Source organism: Pagrus pagrus (assembly GCF_965226575.1).
Source record: "Pagrus pagrus genome assembly, chromosome: 9".
NCBI lineage: Eukaryota > Metazoa > Chordata > Actinopteri > Spariformes > Sparidae > Pagrus > Pagrus pagrus.
In genome coordinates this window covers 11,051,670-11,065,706 of record NC_140193.1, presented here as the reverse complement: position 1 = coordinate 11,065,706, position 14,037 = coordinate 11,051,670, and the positions used below count along the sequence as shown (strand labels likewise).

The 14,037-nt window shown below is 39.1% G+C and overlaps 1 protein-coding gene across 1 annotated transcript; it reads right to left on the bottom strand.

Moving 5' to 3' along the window:
- Nucleotides 1-566: 566 nt before the first annotated feature.
- chmp2ba (charged multivesicular body protein 2Ba) lies at nucleotides 567-12,551 on the bottom strand. The gene is made up of 6 exons (XM_084362705.1): nucleotides 12,344-12,551; nucleotides 9,314-9,405; nucleotides 5,737-5,931; nucleotides 4,333-4,435; nucleotides 3,909-4,015; nucleotides 567-2,282 (listed from the first exon to the last, which is right to left on the bottom strand). The coding sequence occupies exons 1-6, from the start codon at nucleotides 12,375-12,377 to the stop codon at nucleotides 2,166-2,168; spliced, it is 648 nt and encodes a 215-aa protein (XP_084218831.1). The 5' UTR covers nucleotides 12,378-12,551; the 3' UTR covers nucleotides 567-2,165.
- Between the last annotated feature and the right edge of the window lie 1,486 nt (nucleotides 12,552-14,037).

Here is a 14,037-nt window from a genome sequence, read left to right as displayed (position 1 = left end):
TGTCAAATTATTGCAGTGGAGCAAAACAAAAAGGTAAAGTAAATTTAAAAAAACACTCAAGTCAAGTAAAAGTACCTCAGATCTGCATTTAACTACTGTACTTGTATATGTAAAATGAACTTGATTACACGCGACCACTGCTCAACAGCGATACACCTCTAAAATTAAAAATGACTTGGTATTTTTCTTCACTTTGTATGTTTTGTAAAACACTTTGGTCACAAAACTTAATGTTTTCATTTTAACAACATTCCCAACCAGTTTTCTAAAGCTATGAAAAGTTTTGTACTTTGTGCAACGACCATGGTGGAGTTTTTTTTGCCATTAGTCTGACTTCTACATAGTTCTGTATGAATTCTACAAAGTTATTTTTCATTGCAAACTAATGTTAAAAGTCTGCGCTTCTTTATTTGAACCGCTGCTCGCTGTGATAGAAAGCAAGAGTCAAGAGACATTCAAATGAATGGCAACCAAAGGTACATCTGACTATTTACAACTATACAGCATGAATTGAAAAATGGTCTTTAGAAATGTGAAGTTTACATAACTCAGGAGACTCACCAAACTGTACCTGAAGAAACTTTATTCCTTATAAAAGCCATAAACCCTATACAGAGTCACTTTACAATGACTAAAGAAAAGAAGAGGAGTATACATACACCTTTTATAAAGTGTGGAAACATCCTAACCATGGAACTGCACTCAAACAATGTCAAAATCTGTTAAAACTTTGTTTGCGCTCACAATCACATAGACTGTTAAAAGGTAGAGGAGAGAATGCTTTACAAAAAAAAAAAAAAAAATGTAATGAGCATGTCAGATACATGCAAGAATGAGACATTTCTGATTTGTTTTGGCAATGGGAATCAATATGGGAACAAAAGGCCAGAGACAGAGAAAAGACAAAGACTTCAGATTATGTCTCCATCACTCTCACAAACAAAACATCTCTTGGATCACAGTGTCATCTTAGCAAACATTGCATCCATCATATTTCTGCTGTAGTGCGCATGTGTGTTAATGAGTGAGGCAGCTTAAAATAAAAGAGGACAGTAACTGCACAGCAGCTGAAAGAGAAGAGAGACTGCAGGATCAGTGCCATCCTACAATCACTGTAAATCCCATGTCCAATATACGATACACAATCAGAAAGCAAACATCAACCAAGAATTAAAAAAAAAACCTAATTTGATTACTCAGTAGTTTCAAACGAATCGATCCAAAACTCTTTGATATGTTTTTAGTGAGTCCTAATTTGTGTTTGATTCAATTTTCTCTGTACAGCATCACAAGTTCAGTGGTGCTAATTAAGAGCCGTCTCATGCATTATTTTGAAGTAAAGTGAAGGCCTTACCCTCGCCTGAAGGCATCAATGTCAGTTAAACGTTTAACATGCATTATGTTTGTCTCCAGTATCTATGGTAGCGTACCTAAGGATCATAAAAACATGATAATTAATTAGCTAGAGTGACAATTTTCTCACTTTCTTTTGCACAGTTAAGTATCTGCGGTCCATAGCTGACACCTCTGGGATATTATTATCAGATATGGATTGTTGGCCTCAAAGGATGTGAATCAGATGGGTGTTAATTAACCAACAGCGATAATGATCGCAGGTAAATTGGGTGAGTAGGAAAAAAACAAGTTCCATCTGGTTACTGACAACCTCTGAGCTCATTTTAATTACCATGTTGATCATGATCATTTCATGACCTGATGATCATTTCAGTTGTATAAGAGCGGATAGACTGTATGACTAACTCAAGTTTGACCAAAATATCAGATGGGAAAATCCAGTTTTGAGGTCACATCCACTGTAGCCCTTATTAAGACAGAGATGGGTAGTAAACAACAGTGTAGGTGGATCAGAACTCTTTAGGTCAAACATCTATTATCGCTCCATCTTCCGGCTGTGGCCACTCCAGTGTCATAATAAATATTTTCGCATAAATAGATCAGAAGTTGCCAAAGAACGTCTGAATATGTATGTGTTAGTATAATGTCTGCCTGCATGCCTTCATATGTCTTAATGTGTGTGTTGTGTGTGTGTTGGTGTGCACCATTTGCTACACCTGTAGCATCTGAACAAAACCGAAAGAGTCTGTATCAATCAGTATTAATGTCGCACAGGTTTCTAATGTGAACATTAATAACGTAGAAGACATTTAGTCCACTCCCAGAGCTTTGAGCTGTCTCTCGATCTCCTCGTCAGAGATGGTGGCTGTTTTGGAGGAGGCGGCGGCGCCGGGGACGCTCTTTCCTGCAGCTGGAGCTCTCACCATCTGGAAACACACACGGGCAGAAAAATGCTATTAGCAGACGATTCAAACTCGACACACACGCACAAAAATGTTCAAAGACATGGCTGCCATGTACAGCTGTGACTCAAAAGCCAACTATAAAAGGCCGGTTTAAATTCGATCGAGATTATTATGAGAACTATTATTAATTTTATTAACTATTGACTCCACATTACAATTCATATTGCAATAATACTTTGTCGTTGTGATGTTAATGATTAAAGATAAATCCAAAAGTATCCTGTTACAAATTACAATTACTCTCATATCAAATATGTATATCAGAAGAAAATGCAAAATACTGGTATGAGAAAATGTATTTAATTAAAATACAAGTTATTTGCAATTTGATATTATTACATTTAAGCCATTTGGTAGGTCAAGTCATTATATTGTGTAATTTAGTTCATCATTTAATAACTTGGACACACTCTGTTCTTTTAACTCCTCATGCAGCCTACTCTGGTTTTGCAACAAACACAGATCATGTCAGTGGTGAAAACAGTTTTATGTTTTAATACATATTTTATATTTTTCATATATTGATAACCGATTGTTCAGGCAGAAGACTTTCAATTAAAGAAATTGCTTCAAATTTGCAGTATTCATTTTTACAGCATTCATTTGTATGAAATAACAGCTAAAGCCAGAAGATATCACTTTTCAACTTTCTTTAAAGTCTCCTTTGAAAGTATGGCTTTCCAGGCTTGTTGTTTAATAGTCAGATATTATAATTGCTGTGCACTCTTAACGCTGTTTAACTGGTGTTTTACAAGTGCAACAACAATCTGGCTCTCTCCACCAAAAGGCATAATTAAATTATGTTGATCTCAGTTCAAACTATCGACAAATGACCTTGTATTTGCTGAAAAAGGAAGCCCTTTTTTCTACATTTGTTACTGTATTCGTTAAACAACAACTATGATATTAACACAAACGGCTGCTGATGTACTTACATTTGTTTCTCTAAAACTACAGTAGTTATGAGTCTCCTAACTTCCCTTCAGCTTCAGGCTTCATTGAGGAAGCTTTTATTGTTTTGCTTTTCCAAGAAATTGCCTCCTCAGAATCATCTGCCCAGTCTTTTATCGTGAATGACAAGGAACTACCCCCTCTCTAAATCCAACAACAGTTTTGCAGGTTTTTATGAAACCTGTTTGTTCTCTCCAGCTGTGGGCTTGTTTATAGGAGAATTTGTGGGTCTGTACATTGTGTTATGAGGGGTAATAACTCATGAATCCCCCCAGGGGGAGCCAGACGCACAGCAGATGGGCAGCCAGGCAGTTACACAGACTACAGTGCATGAGAGAGAAGAGCTGAGGGCGAGCCCCACCATGTGGCAGCTGGAACACATTTTAACAGTGGAGTAAAAGCCATGTGGAACAGTTATTGTTCAGTTCATGTCGCTGGGGGATGTGCCCTCCATTAAGAATAGTGTGAAGAATGTGTAAAAGGCGAGTAAAACTTTATGTTTTAACTTCTATATTACATAGACACATTGTTAGATTTAACTGATATTGCCCATGGACTTAAAGTGCTTGTAAGTATATAGTTCTGGTATTTTGGATGTATAAGATCAGTGGTAGTTTCTCATTTTCAATTTCTTACCTTTCCTGAGATCTCAATGCCAATCTCATCCAGAACCTGGTTGACAATGTCCTGAGATTCCTCTTCATCTCCAGACTCATCAAAGATGTCATCCAAAGTGTCGTTAACTGTGACAGAGAGTGAGACAGAGAGGTCACATTGATTATCAGTCACAGTTTGGACTTTGGAGTGAGATAACTAAACATTGTTTGCATCCAAACTAGTAAATGTACTGTATGTGTTGATGCCTATGTCTTGGCATTTGCTCTTGGAATCGTAATCACATTATCTAATCAAAACAAAGACTGCACCACACGTCACTCCGTACACCATTCAAATATATCCTGACAGTCTGGTTTGAGTAAGCCTTAAAATACCAGAGCTCTTTGTGTGTGTGTGTGTGTGTGTGTGTGTGTGTGTGTGTGTGAGTATTGTGTGTCCTTACTCATTTCCTCAGTCATGCCCATCTTCATGTTCTCCTTCTGGAAGTCCTGCATGGTCTTCAGGGTCTTCTGTGGATCCATCTTTTTATTCACTGCTTGCATCGTCTGTAAACATTATTGAGGGAGGGTTAGAGAATCAATCTTAATGTTTTAAGTTAATGGCTGCAGGAAATAAGGAAGACCTTCATGCTAGAATTAACTGCGATAGTTTTAATATGGCCGCCTTCTATTTTTCTTTTAAATACTTTTTAGCCTTATTCACGGCTTTATTCATAGTACAACTGAAGAGTTGCAGGATGCTCCAAACCATGCTAAGCCATAGCTGGCAACATTGTGGAAGAGCAGAGTAGGGTTGGGCGATATGTTAATATTTTCCAACCAGCCACCGTCAGCCTATCAATCGGCGAATGCCAATATATTTACACAGGTGTGCACACCTGGTTGTTGTTATATTATAATCATTAGCCTAAGTGATTGCTGTGTGATTTTTGTGGACCAAATCTTTACTCTGTTTGAATAAATTTGCCTTTACATTACCCTCTGACATCCGTGGTCTTAAATGTGAAAAGATAATTTCACTCAAACAGCCCAAAGATCAAGGCTACACTTTTTAATAAATCAACAATAAATCTCCTTGAGATCTTTTTGAGCTGTAGGCTTTTTGCCAAGAAAGCTTTAAAAAAAATGTGTAGGTTTATGCAGTTTAACAGTTTGGTTTAATCACCGTTGTTCATACACTTCACTGAGTCTTGTAAGCGACAGCGTTTATACCACTAATTTAGCAAAATAAAATGTCAAAAATAGACCAAAATATCGGCTCCGACAAACCAACCAGCGATGGGTTGAGCTTTTCGCAGATAGACGATATATTCATCCAATCACCCAACCCTAAAGCAAAGCTACACTATTTATTAAATAATCTAAATGTACGCTGAAACTTTGGGTGCGTCTGACAAAACAACCGTCACATTCTCGCTCTGACACAGCGGCACAGCCACCTCATCACACTCCATTAATCTGAAGCCTAATTACATTTGACCTGTCTGTGTTTGCAGAGTCTGACTCTGTACAGTACATCGCTCCTGGCCAATTACTACATCTCACACTTCATTAACGATGACGCTGCCATGACACTTGGCTTTAAACACATTAATACTTAATTACTTAATTAATACTTTAATCACAACACTTAAATATCAAAACTAGTAAACACTGGAAGTAGCACATATGCAAAAAACAAACACACCTAACTTCTTGTTGAACATAGTGGATATCTGTGACAGTGAGTTGATTAATCAATTAGTTGTTAACTATTAAATTAATAGCCAACTATTTTGATAATTGAAAAATCTGTTCAGATCAGCTGAAAAACCAGCTGAACTGAAGATCAGGCTCCAGGATGTTACCTTGGCTGTAGTGGACATGGCGCCGGCCATCTTCATTTGGGAGTTCATGACCTTCGTCTGTGTCGACATGGAGGTGACTTTGGAGCTGACGGCGTATGTGCGGTTCTTCTGCTTCCTCAGCTGGACCAACTGCTTGGCAAGAATCTTACACGCCTCCCTGTTACCACTCTTAGCCATTTTCTTGATTTCTGCCTCCTACAGGGTGAAGAGGAGAAATCTGATATAAGAACATGACACCAACAAGACTCTTGTGACTGAGTTTTAGCATATTTAAAACAAATGTTGGTATGTGCAAAACAAATTTAGCAAATTAGTGTGAGTACAACAGATTATGAATGGAAATTGTATGGAGTCCATATTACAGAACGGTATTGTGTGAAAGGGCAGAAGCAGATGGAGCAGCCACTAATAGATCCAAATGCTAATTCAGCTATAGCGTAGATATCTGGAACAAATCCATTGAGGCCACCGAGAGGCTGAGTGCCTCCTGGTTTTATGAGCAAGTAATTTATCTGCCAGTGAAAACAGTAAGCATTACATTTAGAGATAATGTTCCATATAAACGAAGACAAATAGAGGGTCTGGGGCTGCACATATTGCAAATAAGCTGTAGCGGAGATGGTACCTTACAAACATTTCATTTGAAAGTGATGTTTTGTGAGCTTTACAGTGTCTTTTTTTTCTGTGTCAGGAATATGAAATGCTTAACCATGTCAAAAGCCACATTAAGACACTGCAACACTGGTAACGAAGATGACCAGTGTCTGGGTCATGGAGGAAACTCAGAATGGGCTATCCACACCGATTCCATGTTTGAAAGAACATTTTAGATGTCCACGACTAATTGTTGTCATCAGTGAGGCTTGCAAGTTACAATTCTAGCAAGATGTTGAAAAAGTCAAGCGACTGGAAACTTCCAACAGTTTGGCTTTTCACCTGCAAACTGTAAGTAACAGCTTAGCCCTTTTGTAATTGGTAGGAATTTTGTTATGGATGATGTTAGCTCTGTGTGACCTGCATGCTAACAAATATTAATTACAATTCAAAGTATAACATTACCAACCATGGCTAATTGATGCTGTAGTGTCTGTACTGTCACGCCAATCTTCTCACTGGTGGTTTTGTTTGCTTATATAGAGGCATTCATATTCAATTAAGACAGTTTCATAGTTAAATGTTCCTCATTGTCATTTAAGTGACAATGACTCAGAAGAATCTGGAGGGCTTTTATAGAGTAAATTGTGAAATCATTATTGTGTAAATAACTGTGCTGCTACTGATCTTATGACCTACAAAGTGCTACCATGACTTCCTCCTAATGTACAATACACACACACACACACACACACACACACACACACACACACACACACACACACACACACACACACACACACACACACACACACACAACCAAGTACTTGTGCATGCATAACGACCCTATGTATTGATAAACAAACAGAAATGTATCCGCTATCTCCCGCGAGACCAGTGTGTTTGCAAATATAGACACAGTAAATAAAGTCATCTGGATCAGGCCTTACACACAGGTAAACAAATACATGCTTTTAGCTTTGGTAAACATCAGAAAACACACTGATGCCTACAGGGATCCTGTGCGTGGGCATTAGCGTGTGTGTGTGTGCATGTGCGAGCATCCCAGGAGACGAGAGTGGAGCTGCAGGTTACAGTAAGCTAGCCAGGCCTCTCAGCACTGCTCCGTACGACAGCCCCGGCATGTGTTGTTTATTTGTTGTGTGTGAGCTAAAAGCATCTTCAGGAAACAACAATCAATTATTAATGTTTGATGAAGCTATAGACATTCCCCACTCAGCTCACTGTCTCTCTGTTTACACACACACACACACACACACACACACACACACACACACACACACACACACACACACACACACACACACACACACACACACACACACACACACACACACACACACACACACACACACACACAGAATAGGTGCATTAGGTTCAGTCTGTATTTGCTTGGATGTGAGCAGATAAAATTCAAATTATTGCCATGGAGGAAGGAAGCGCTGTGTGAGGGAAAAAGGCACACGGTGACAATAACAATGTCAACTGTGCTGTCATCTGAAAAACTATGAAAAGACACCGATGAGAGCAGTGGGACTTCTGCAGATGTGAAGCTTATAATGTCTTATTTACTGCCCTGTCAGACAAGGAGGAAGGTGGTGAGGGGCTGTGATGGATAGATTAGTGCTTACTGAAACATGCAGGAATACAGCAGACAAATGTGATGCTGTTAAGCTCTGCCTGAGAGGAACGGGGAAACTTTATCTACAAACAAAGACCAAAGACTTTCTTGAACAACAGATGAACAATGTGTTGCAACAGCAGTTTCAATTTGTTTCAGGAAGCCACATTTTGAGACGAGGGAACCAGATGTGCAAAAATGCTCATTGATTTCGGGGTTTTAGGACTCATTACTACACTTTTCCATTACAGATTAACAACAAAAATAAAGACGTAGAAAGAAGTAGATACTTAAGGATTGGAATTCATGCGTCTACTCTGCTGGGAAGGAGGAGTTATGGTTTAAGCCATGGTTAGTTTCTACTTTGTTTCTAGACTGTGTTCAGACTCTGAGAGTTATGCTATTGCTGAAAACCTGTGTAGGCCTGCATGTGTAGACTTATCTTGTTCAACAAAATATTGATCACCAATCAATAAAGACAGACAAGCAGAATCAACTATTTGCACTGATATCAATAAAATCTTATCAGCTCCCCTCCCCATACTTAAGCAACATCCAGTCCAACCGTGATGTAGCCTCCAAAAGAAGTCATTGTGAAATGATGTGACATACGTCTCAAATAATTGTGAGGTATTTTAAACATTTTAAGGCCTTAAATGCATTTTTTTTTGCACATTTTTTGCAAACTTGTCAAAGACTTATGGTCTAGCATGCATGGAGGGAGGGCAACAGAAAGTCATGATAGTGCTAAATTGCAAATATAGGTCATTTCCATTTCTTAGTGAAAATATCCTTTATTCAAAATGTGCAACAAAGCTTAAAAAACTAGACTAATTAGCGGAAACATTAATGAGGAATAAAAATCTGGCTCCCCAGGGAGGTAATTATGTCCTGTATGATATTTACTTAATACAACAGAGGGGAGAGGACACAGCCGTCTTCTTTCATCTTCCAGAGACGGGAAATGTTATGTGTGTCTGTGCTTGTAGCCTTATCATTTAGCTCCGGTGAGTGCGAGTGCGAGTGTGAGTGTGAGTGTGAGCGTGAGCGTGCATGTGTGAGAGAGAGAGAGAGAGAGAGAGAGAGAGAGAGAGAGAGAGAGAGAGTATCTCACTTGCCTGAAGCTAAGCCACCAGACCAGATCACTCATGTCTATTCATTTACACCGATTAGCCAATCAGGCTCAATCCCAGATAGCCATGTATGTGTGTTGGGAGAGCTTAATAAAGCATTGATGCAATATGTAGAAATTCATGTTCCCCAAACTCATTGTGTGTGTGTGTGTGTGTGTGTGTGTGTGTGTGTGTGTGTGTGTGTGTGTGTGTGTGTGTGTGGTCCCACCATTTGCTTCTCTTGTTTCTCCAGCGCTGCTCTGTCTCTGGTGATCTGTCTCTGAGTGCCACGCAGCTCCCTTCCCTGCTCCTTGATTATGTCTTTGGAGAGAGACAGAAGGATCAAAGATTGTAAAGGGACCCTGAACATTTATGACACCCAAGTAACTTTTCAGACACAAAAACTGTACCTGGATTCATGAGATTTAATGCATGAGGTTTCACTTTTGTAAGATACGTTGGATTTCAAATCAGCTGTATTTTAACAGGCAAGTCAAGCTAAAAGTAGGCCTGTTAAGATAACGTTGATGTTAATGTCATTTAAAAACCATTATTATTATTTTAATAATAATGGTTTGACTTGCATAGCTGACATAATCAGAAGCTGACAGCTGAACAGAAAACGCACATAAAGACCAGAAGTGAATGTGAAGAATGTGAAGTAGCATCTTTCATCTTCTATGTCATTCAATTATGGACCGATCTATACATTTTTTTTTCTTTTATTCGCGGTGCAGTACAGGTGAAGGTGAAAAAAAAAGAAGAAAAAAAAAAAAAAAACAGACTGAAATATCTGTAAAGTTGATTATGTTTTCAATTTGGACGTCTATTCTGCAATGCTGTTAGAAAAGGGCAGGGTCTAGGTCAGCTGTCTTTGGTAGAAATCTCAAACATCTATTGAGTTGCCTTATGGTGAGTGTGTGCAAGTGTGTGCCCACATGCACGCAAAATACCAGAGTAATGAGCAGCACATTGAGAACGCACACTGACACTGCCAACTGTGGAAGTGCTTGGACAGCTCACAAAAATATTGAGTCAGCTCTTAACCACCTACACAAACACAAAGTGGCATCATGTGAGATAATATATGACCCTGAGGTCACACAATCATCCACGACTTCACAAAAAAAGTAAAGATTCAGGATAACAAAAAAAAAAAAAAAAACAGTCATGTCAGGTCAAGTCAATTTTATTCATATTAGCAGTGCAACTAACAATTATTTTTCATGATTAATCTATCAAATTTTGTGAAAAAATGCTTATCACAATTTCCCACAGCTAAAGTGACGTCTTCAAATTGCTTCTTTTGTCCAAACAACAGTCAAAAAACCTGAAGACTCTTCATTCACTGTCATAAAAGACAAAAAAGGCTGCAAATCAATATATATTAAGAAGCTAGAAACAGCAAATGTGTGACGTTTTTGCTTAAAAATGACTTTAGTGATTAACTGATCATCAAAATAGTGGTGAATTACTTTTAATTGATGAATCAGTGCAGCTTTAATTCATTTAACCCAAAAAACTTGTTTCAAATTTGCAGATCAACTCATAAAAACCCTTTAACTGGGGAAATAAAGGAGAAAAACGTCAGAAGATCTCTCCTAGAGGATCAGGATGAATGGATGGCATAAAATATCACAGCAGTTAATAAGTTCTCTGGGAAGTCATTTAGATATTAAACTGGTGAAGGATAATGAAGAATAAACTAAATAAACTGGTATATTGAAACAACTGACTCAGCTCTATATTTCAAAGTTGCTTTAATATGACTTTGGGAAAAAGTGACCCATTACCAAAAAAATGCTTATTCTTTCCGAAAAGTTCAGCAATCATGACCTTGGTAAAGACACGTCAGAGCCTCGGACCACTTGTGTGAACGCCGCATGTATACGTATAAGGTGACGTGTCGCCAACGTCTCAAAGTGGGAGGGATATCGTCCTACAAATACGTGTGATCGAACCCCCCCTCTTTCTCCGTTCGCCAAATAACCAGAAACCACTTCAACCACCCTACCCAGGGCAACGACCGAAAAAACCCTGTGACCGGAGAGCGACAGATGAGAGAAATTAAAAATATGAGATGGAGACAGCTGGGAAGACCCAACATAAGGCTTGGCGTTGACTGAAGGTAACACGGCACAGTGAGTACAGTATGCAGATAATCGGGATGGGTGAAACTGGAATGACAGCGATGGGAGGAGTAGATAGGCGGTGCTGTGAAAAGATTTGCCTTCACCAACAGAGCCTATTTTTAAACTTGAAGATGATATATTTTGCTATTCTTATAAAACTCTCCAAAAAAATATATAACTTTCAGAAAAGCCATGGGAGTAATCAATATTTTAAATGGAATCATTGATTCATTAATTTGATTAAAGACAGGCTGATTTTTCCATTTGACCTTGCGAGGCTGATTGCCTTGCCTGAAGAAAAACACTGAAATATTTAGATTGAAAAGGCTTTCCAAAATTTTGACAACACTGTATATTACTCACTAAAATTACCATATCCGAGTGGAAAAAACAGCACGACACAGTGTCATTAACAGCCTTTCCTTTATATTAAAGATTTTCATGGCACTGTTTTGGATAAAAGTCATTAGTATAGTCATTTATGGAGTCATTTTCTGAAAGCACAGCAAGGATTCAACACAAATGGACAGTAATGTGGCTTTAACAATGTCTTCCCAAAAAAGAAAATGTGACTCTGTGAGTAGAAGCTGGATTAATCTGATAAAATGAAAACCAATGACAGAATATAAACGATAGAACACTTTTATATATGCTTAAATCTATTTGACATGACATAGTCAACGTTTTCACATATATTGTATGATGATTAGGGTTTATGTTTCCGGTTTCTGTCAGTCATTGTATAACAATTACTTCACCTTAGCTCTTGTTTAGCCATACAGACACCTTCTTTCGATATGGACCAAACATTAACAAACAGCTAACTTCTTCAATCAGTAAATGGGAACCAAGCTACCCAAGTTACACCTCATATTGTTGTTCACACTGTTCCCCAGCCATTTATGTTACAAAAATAGCTTATACACCTAAGCTAGTACGTTGAGTTGAAGTTTGGCAGCGCCTGAACGTTGGTTTTGGTCAGACAATGTGACCGGTGACTCAACTAACAGGTTAAACAAGTTAGCGTTTAATGGGAAGAGCTAATTCAAGACGGTGAACAACACAGCAGGCTGAGCACCCGGGCTAAAAACAAGTTAGCTAGCTTTTTTCACACGGCGCAAACTTACCATCGACAGTCTTCTTCTTGAAAAGGGAAGCCATGTCGCCGCTTTGTATAAACTTAAACACCGAATACGCTTTCCTGTACTGTTAAACCGTGTGATTCCTGTTGTAGATACCGCCGTTTGGCCGTCACACCGGGGCGGTAGGTCAGTTTAGCAGCTTCGGTTTCCTGGTTGACTTTCTGTTGTCGGAGTTCCTCCCTCAGCTGACTGACTCAACGGCTCCGCGTGACGTCACGGCGGGACTCTCACGCTGCCTTCACCGTGCCTCGTAAAAAACACGCTTTCGTGAGCCGGAAAAGTGTGCCTCAGCCGTCGAAAAATGTCAACATGTCGTTATTATTGTAGTGCGACGTTGAAAAGTGGCCACTCCAATGAGCAAGAGAAAAAAATCTACTTCAATGTGTTTGAATTGATAAACTAAAACACTATTCCTGTTTACCGGTCTTGATTTATTCCCGTTCATTGGACCTAGACTTGGAATATTCCATGCAGTAAGTGAAGGCAGCAGGAAGTGATAATAAAATGTTCATTGGCAACAAAGACATTTATTATTACTGTAAAAAAGATAAGACTAAGCCAGCAAATGAAGTCATACTGACATATGTGGGTCACCTATAATTTTAGAGATTAACCTTTATTGCATTTTTAATCCAAATGATGTCTGAATTCCTGTCAGTGTCTTTTTTCCTGTAATGTATCCAAACTGGTTTTGTATCTGGGGCATGTTATCAATATATCTACCTCCTTATATCTGTCACCACGGTGGAGTGGAGGCCATGTGACTCGGCACCACTTGGAAATGCCCCGACCTGCTCAGTCCACAAATCTAAATTTTTTTAAATATAATTTACTTGTATCAGTGTACTCTGTTAACTGTGATTTTGTTGTTCTGTTTCTTTACATGCAACATCTATTGCATGTCTGTCCGTCCTGGGAGGAGGACTCCTCCTCTGGCTTTTCCTGAGGTTTCTTTCATCTTTTTGTTCCCCTGTTAAAAGCATTTTTTTTTTCCAGTATGGTAAGTTTTTCCTCACTTGAATCAAGGGTCTAAGGACAGAGGATGTCGTTCACTGTACAGATTGTAAAGCCCACGGAGGCAATGTGATTGTGATTCTGGGCTATATGAATAAAAATGATTTGATTTGATTGGCATATACTCTGGTCACAGCACTCAAACATGCAAACTATCGTAGGGAAACTATCCACAAAGGGAGTTACTGTCCATAAAATAACGCCCACAGCTTCTCACAGCATCATAAACTCTGTTATTCTCAATTTCCCTCCTCATCTCTTTACCCCAAGAGGGACACTCCAGCTTATATTCATGTATTGTCTTATTTCATATTGGTGCTGAGAGCAACTTGGTGGGACTCTTGAACCATAACCAACTCAATTTGGTGCCGGTGTGTGGCTGTATTGGAATTGGCGGTGGGAGGTAGCACATCAGATTTGAGGTTGGGGGGGTCTCAGCCCAGAAATAGTAGTGAGGGATGCCAAGTTAAGGCTGGAGCAGAGGAGAGAGGGGTGACTTTGAGGAAAAAGGGAGGAGGATGGGTAGCCCTTAGGTCTTTCCTCTATCTCCAAGGATGTGTGTGTGTGTGTGGGCGCACTGGCTGTGTGCATCAGCATGTCGTCCTGAGGCGTTGTTCTTGTTAAGGTTATTAGGGAAGATGTTTGGCACTAATCAGTGGAGGACT